At 39.3% G+C, this 7802-nt stretch overlaps 1 protein-coding gene across 1 annotated transcript in view; it reads right to left on the bottom strand.

Annotated features, from left to right (window-relative positions):
* Positions 1-7515, bottom strand: part of CSUI_003238 (myosin heavy) — a gene marked incomplete at its 3' end in the record, with an annotated part of 7882 nt that extends 367 nt beyond the window's left edge. The window contains exons 1-7 of the mRNA XM_068063436.1: positions 7423-7515; positions 6108-6249; positions 4598-4758; positions 4135-4209; positions 3330-3437; positions 1715-2208; positions 258-423 (exon numbers count right to left, since the gene is read on the bottom strand). Coding sequence (XP_067924588.1) covers positions 258-423; positions 1715-2208; positions 3330-3437; positions 4135-4209; positions 4598-4758; positions 6108-6210 — 1107 coding nt within the window. The remainder of the gene's footprint in view (positions 1-257; positions 424-1714; positions 2209-3329; positions 3438-4134; positions 4210-4597; positions 4759-6107; positions 6250-7422) is intronic.
* Between the last annotated feature and the right edge of the window lie 287 nt (positions 7516-7802).

The raw sequence follows: 7802 nt of genomic DNA, 5'->3' as shown, positions 1-7802 counted from the left end.
ATATATATATATATGTACATAGGAGGTAGCGGAAGGAGTGTGTATTGTTCTGATCTGTCTAATGTTTGCTATATAAAAGTAAGAAGAAGTAAGGGTGCCACAAGCTTTCTCTCACACATAATATCTAGATAGATAAAGATAGATTTATTTGTCTACTCTGGGCTGAGAGAGGAGGGTTACAACTGATACTAATACTTCTTTTTCTTTTTCTTCTCTTAGGCTTTTCATTTAACTGAACTTTAGGTTTAGTGTGTTACCTCATATTGAAGGGTTAGAGCGGCCATAGCGGCCGACTTTTCTTGGAGCTCTTTCTGCAACTGAGAGAAATCCGCCCGAAGCTTTTCATTCACTTGCGTCGCCTTCTCTAAGTCCGATAGAGCCTGATCTAACTTCTGCTGAATCGCCTCGATCTGCTTAACAAGCCTACACATCCCAAAAAAGGAGCAACAAGACGTCACACATACGGAACGACAAACGAAGAAAGAAAGAAAGAAGTAAAACTGATTAAGAAGAAACAACGAAGGAACGAAAGAAAGGAAGACGAAGGCAAAAGGAAGAAAGAAGGAAAGGTGAAGGGAAAAGAAGGAGGGAGAGAGAAGAAAGAGAAGGAAAGGAATGTAGGCAAGCACACGGCTCCTTCCGTCCGTGAAGTATGGGAGATCTCTCCAAGCCTCTCTCTCTCGATATGTCCGTATATATGTAGATAGAGACAGATATACATGTGCACAGACATACGGGTACTATACACGTATGGACATCTATAGACATATGTACGTAGAAATATAGGAAGAAGAAGAAAGAAAGATAAAGATGTGAGATTTCACGAACGAAGCAACAGGCAGTCCACGTACAGAGAAAGAAAGAAAGAAAGATAGAGAGAGAAATAAAGATAGATAGATGTAAGACAGATGGATAGAAAGATAGATAGATAGGCTAAGGATAGATAGATAGAGTATACATAGATAGATATGGATGGGACAATTAATAGATGGTGTTCCTCTAAGTGCGAAACCTTCTCCATGAAAACTGTCCAGAGTATGTACATACACACCTCAAATACACATACATCATATACACATATAAGAGATTTATGTATCTGCATACATGTATATACGTATACATAGGTATGTATATCAAAGATGAATCTACTAATGTATACAAATAGATCAATGAATCTGTAGGAAGCGGTAGTGAGGGATGAAGCAAATCTACAGACACGCAGAAACAACTCGCTAGATAGAGCTATCCCCCCTACGTGGCCTCTCTCATTCCTCCTTTTCTTCTTCATCCAATCTCGCTATTCTTTCATGTCTTTCTTTCTTTCTTTCGTTTGAAAGGAGGTTCTTTCCTCTTCTCGAATCTGTCTCAATCGACCTTACACAGTGCAACTCTGCATCCATAATCCATGTGTAGCACTTCAACTTCTCTTCTTACGAGCTATCGCAAAGAAAATCCTCTCTATTGTTTTCTCTCTCTTTCTCTTTCATCCTATCTATCTATCTATCCATCTATTTATCTATCTTCTTTTCCTTCCCCTTTTCTTCGTCTTCTTCCCTTCTCCTTCCTCTCATCTAGACACGATACTAGCCAACTAGACACCACCTAGCTACCTAGCTACCTACCCACATCCACCCATTACATCTACCAATCCAACCTTCCTCCTTTCCCTTTCTTTCTTTTCTCTCCTTTTCCTTTCCCTTCTCTTGAATCTTACACTTCCGAAGGGGAGGATTTAATTTCTGCTTCTTGGAGCTCTCCAGCAAGAGAAGTCCCAATGGACGAAGTGGACGAAGAGGGATGCACATCTGCTAGATATCTCCTTGCTATTGTAGATCTTCGGCTTGAAGAGATAGTGGAAGAGAAAAAGTCAGTTGGCCTACGGGGGGAGATGAGCGATCCACGTGTCTCTCGCCGGGGTGTATTGACAGTGGCGAGAGACTGATGCATGCTAATAGTTAACGTAAGAGATTCGATCTCTTTATCTTTCGCTTCGAGTTGTTTCTGTAGAATCTTCAACTTCTCTTCTTTCTCTTGAGTGATCTCTTTTAGCTTCTCTAAATCGATGGTTAGCTTGTGCAATCGACCTCCATCGTCGACCTTGATACTCAACTCATCTCGTAATTTTTGGATCTGAAGAAGCAACTGCTGTCTCTCGTTCTCCCACACTTCCTTGTCTTTCAACAGACCCTTCAGCTCACGATCTTGATCCTAAACAAAGATACAGACAGACAGACAGAGAGGGAGGGAGGGGAAAGGGACGAAAGAGAGATTGGAGACAGATGGAAAGACACGCCAAACAAGAGATGTAGATATCTACATAGATAGAAGATAGATTCAAAGTCGAGGGATAGAAGGAAAGGCATGAAAGACAAGATAATGAAAGAAGGGAGAAAGAGAGAAAGAAGATATGACGAATGAAGCAGACAGGAAAAGGAATGAACGAAGGGCAGATCTGGTAGATAGAGAGAAAGAATGGATGGATGGATGAAGAGAAGAGAAGATTGCTGTCTTTCTGTCTGTTCGTAAAGAGGAGAAAAACCCTATACACTGTGTCTCTCTATACTGGAGATATCTGCTATACATATATATCTGTATATTCTTAGATAGGTATCTCCATGTATGTATATGCAAAGCATTGAAGACACTCTATGCAAACCTTGGGACATCTATACATACTCATACAGGTACATACACAGGCAGAATACATACATATCCACACATCTCTACACATAGCCAGAGAGAAAGAGAGAAAGACAGACAGAGATCTACACGTGTTGGAGAAAGACGTCTAAATGAAGGAGCTTGGAGGCTGTAGCCGATCAACAGTAGAGAGCGGGGAGAGAAGAAGAAGACAGAGAAGAACTCCATATTCTTCTCTCTCCCTTTCTTTACAGGCATTTGCATAGAGAAAGTGTCTTAAGAAAGAAATGTATGGACCTTCTAGTCATCAGAAGCAACACACGCAGAATACAAACCCAGCTCCTATATGAATATACACATATACATAGATACATCTCTCTCTTTGTCTATCTATCTATATCTCTCTCCATACAGATAGACATCTAGATATACATCTTTCATCTGCATCTACCCAATATACACACCCCAGCTAAACTCAATCTCTTCTCTGTAGATCGACCTATACATAGTCAGCTCTATATCTCTAAGCTCAGCGGCCTCTGTTTTGTCTATCTATCTATCTATCTATCTCTGTCTATGTATTCGACATACATCCGAGACGGCAGGAGAGACAGAAAGAGAAAGAGAAAGAGAAAGAAAGAAAGAGAGGTAGGGGGGATTTCTCTTCTCTTTTCTTTTTATTCACGTACAAGATACTTCTTAAGTCGCGCTTCCATTAAGGCGAGCTGTCTCGTGAGCTCTCTTGTCTCTGTCTCCAAATCGGCCACTCTCTCCGTCATGTCTCTCAGCTCTTGAACCTATTCACACATGAGAGAAGAAAAGGAGGAAAGGAAGATAAACAGGCAGATGAAAGATAGATAGATAGATAGATTAAAGATAGATATACTAGAGATAGATAGATAGATAAGATCAGAAAAGACAAGAAAAGAAGAAAAGAAGACAAGACGGTAGACAAGTTGGCACCTCATACAAAGAAGAAAAAAAGAAAGACGAATGAAGAGAAAAGAAAAACGGAAGGAAAGAAAGAAGAAAATGAAAGAGAAGGAAAGAGACAGAGAAAAGACCACCTCTACCTATCTATCGATTGATCTATCTCTCTATCTTCAATCTCTCTATTTTCACTCGATCTATCTTTGATATACCTATCTATCTCCCTGTCTCTATCTATTTGCAGGTGTCTCTCACTGTTTGTCTCTGAAGGTTCGTTTCTATCCCACGAGGAATGCCTGGGGGTGTATGCCTCGCTTGGCCTTCCTTTTTGTGTGTCTTTTCTACATATGCTCATGAAACAACACCTCGCTCCTAGGAAATCTCGAAGAAGAAGAAGACGAGAGAAAGACGCGAGAAGAAGAGAGGAAAAGACATACCAGCCGTAGCCTATGAAATTCTCCCACGTCTAAGCATGAAGAGAAAGAGAGAAAGAGAGAGAGAGAAATAGAGAGAGAAAGAGAGAGGTGCAGTGGATTTGTATGTGTGGCTTTGTGTTCCCCTTACTTGCTCGTCATTTGTATCGACGGCGTCTTGGAGTTTTTTCTTCATCGAGACAATATCCTGCTTCAAATGCCCATTCTACGCAGACACATACACATAGAGATATAGACAGAGAGATAAGAGACAACGCAGGAGCCACCTTCTTCTTACACAGCAATCCCCCTGAAGTAGACATATGCATATACACAACCATACAAGATATATATACATATACATACATATATATCTACACAGCATACACATATACATATACATATATATATATATATACACAGCATACACATAGATATATACATATATATACAGATATATGAGAGAGAGCTGGGAGAACGGAGAGAGACCGCTCATCGACATATCTACCCATCTATCTATTTATCTTTTTACCTATCTATCTATCTATCGAGATACAGACAGAGAGGTAGACAGATGAGAGAGAGAGAGGGAGAGTGTGTGTGTGGGTTACTACCTGGGCTTTTAGTTTGTCGATGAGCTCTTTGAAGTCGACTTGTAGACATTCTAGAATTTTGTCAAAGAGCTGTCCGAGAATCTTGGGGGTAATGAGATCTAAGTCGATATCCTCCATCTCTAAATCGACTAGGCCTTTCAGATCCGCCGACCCCACAGAATCTATAAACAAGCAAATCCACAAGGAAAAGAACAAAAGGGAAAAGACAAAAATGCAAAAAAGTCGAGAAACGAAAAAGTTAAAAGGAAGGAAAGGAGGAAAAGAAAGAACAAGAAACCTGGTAAGTGGAGGATATACACTTCGTCTGAATGAGAGAAAAAGATATCCCCTCTAAAGCGAGTACAGACTTATATATATACATGCAGATACATACATATATATATATACATGAAACAAGGGATACATACGTATGTAGATGGATACCTATATGTATATGTAGATCTATCTATACATGTGTATATATATATATATATATTGTAGTGATAGAGAGATGGGTAGGGATGAAAACTTCTGTAGGCGTGTGTATACGGAAGAAGAGAGACACTGAATGAAGAGTCACGAATATCCACTGACATATCTATATTTAGAGAGAGAGAGAGAGAAATAGATACATATAGTGTGTCGTGACGCATGCATAGGTATGTATGTATGTAAGTACGTATGTATGAATGTATGTATGGATATGTGCATGAGTATATACAAGAGAGAAATACTTGAATGAAAGAGCAAAGGCTTAGCCGAACCGAGCAACCCCCATGAAAAGACATAAACACACCTACACAAACCGACAATAAACATATATATACATATATATATATACATATATATATCTACATGCCTATATCTCTTCTCTAGTAGGCATATACACATATGTATATATTGATAGTGTATATGTATATATCTACATGCCTATATCTCTTCTGTAGTACGCATATACACATATCTATATATTCATAGTGTATATGTATATATATACATGTGTAGGATACAAATATGCATCAATATACACAGTTTCTTCCCACTTGCCTCTGGTCTACGGATAGATAACTATATATATATATATATATCGTGTCTATATACATAAACATCTATCTATCTACCTACGGATACGAGTTTCGGGCGAAACAAGAGGCTAAAGCTTTACATACATTCACATCGATCAGAGAGACACCCGGCGTCTCTGTACGTCGATCCGAGGACTCGACAGGAGACAGGATAGATGCATGCATGTCTCTTTTATCCCAATATGAATGAATGAGAGAAGAGAGTGTGTGGTAGTCCAACAAGAAGAACAGAAAGATGAAGTTTATCCCTCTTGGGAATTTCTTCTCTTTCTCTTAGCAACCCAAGCCCAAGAAGAAGACAAGAGCAAGCAGATGAAAGAATGAAAAATCACACATCTCTAAAAGAAAGACACCACGCCATAGAGATGAACGAGAGACAGAGAGAGAATGAAAGAAAGAGATGAGAAAGAAAGAAAGAAAGAGATAAGAAAGAGAGAGATGCATACCGCTGAATACAACGTCAGGTCTGAGAGATTCGCTATAGTTTGACGCAGAGGAGGAGGCTCGATCTGTAGGGTCGGCATCACTTAAAGACGTCCACTTCCTCATGCCTCGAGGAGATCGCGGAGAAGACAAGCGACTCCCACCCTACAGAAAAGAAGAGCACGAGACAGAACAGAAAGAAAAAAGAAGAAGAGAAAGAACATGGAGAGAAAGAAGAAAGAAGAGGAGAGAGAAGAAGAAGAGGACATTCTCATGGCTCATCTTGGTCGTCACCATACCAAGAGAAAACGCATATACACACGAAGGATGAAAGATTAAGGATAGACTAAAGATACACACATAGACTAAAGATACATACATAGGTACATACATACATAGATAGGTTAAAGATAGATAGGCGATTCCTGAACAAGAGGGAAGCGGCATGTAAAGGAGAAGATTAAGAGCATAACCACTACCGACACATATACACTACACTCTCTCTATATATATATATACATATATATATGAATACATACATACATGCAGATAGATAGATAGATGTCCTCTGCATAAGTATACGGCATATATATATATATATACATACATATTATGAAGCGTATAAGAGAGGATATATAGATACGAAGAATCCATGAGTGTCCTTCGAGTGACTCAACCTAAAGCATCAAGACATGCACATACATACATATATGTTAAAGAAGAGTGAGATAAAGGCATGTACGCACATGCATATAGATAGATCTATAGATGGTAAGAAAAGATGCAAGAGGAAGAAGATGAAAGATAAGGAATTAAGAAAATAAACACGTTAAAGAAAGAAAAGAAAGAAAGAGAGTATTGCTATTCTTATCCTCTCCTGGCATCTTAACAAGAGCAGATAGCGATCAATCTAGACACCTTCGCTCACTCGAAGCTCTCCCACTTCTCTATTCTATTCTCAGGCATTTATCTATCTTGGGAATCTACTTACCTTGCACCTCTTTACTCATCTATCTATCGTGTAAGACAGGAGCTTCTCCCTCCTACATGAAAGTGCCCCAGTGTTAGCTCTCTCTGTCTCTCATCTCCCTACGTCTCCTCTTCTATACAGGAGGATCGAGATATAGGGGAATATACGGATAGCCTCCAAGATGTACTTGCAACAAGTCATATATACATATATATATATACGCAACCATCTCCATACATATTCATATAGATATTTTGGTAAGAGATATAGATAGACCATCACGTATAAGAGGAGAGGCAGAAAGGAAGGAGATGGAAGAGTAGATAGAGAGAAATCGACTGCTTTGGTGTGACGAGTGAGGGATTTACTTCGGAGTCGTTATCCTCATGCTTGCTTGAAGTGGTCGTAAAGCATCTCTCCAAACCCCTCGATCGCACGCGCTCCTGAAGAGGGAGATCGAGCTCTACGCACAATAGAAACAAAGACAACAAGAAAAGAAAAGAGATAAAGAAAGACACAGATAAATGAAAGATAGATTAAAGATGGAAGAGAGGTAGATGGAATATAGATAGACAGATAGATGGGATAAAGAAGATAGATAGTTTGCAGACGCGGAGACTGAGAGATGAAAGAAAGAGAGAAAGATGGGTAAAGTTGTAGAAAGATTGACTAAAGATCGATAAGTAAATCACAGAGATACAGATAGATAGATAGATAAAGATAGATAGGTAAGTCTGTGGCGAGTGTG

This window comes from Cystoisospora suis, assembly GCF_002600585.1.
Source record: "Cystoisospora suis strain Wien I chromosome Unknown contig_1417, whole genome shotgun sequence".
In the NCBI taxonomy this organism is placed as follows: Eukaryota; Apicomplexa; class Conoidasida; order Eucoccidiorida; family Sarcocystidae; genus Cystoisospora; species Cystoisospora suis.
The sequence above is the reverse complement of the archived record's forward strand: the minus strand, read 5'-3'. Positions and strand labels throughout refer to the sequence as shown.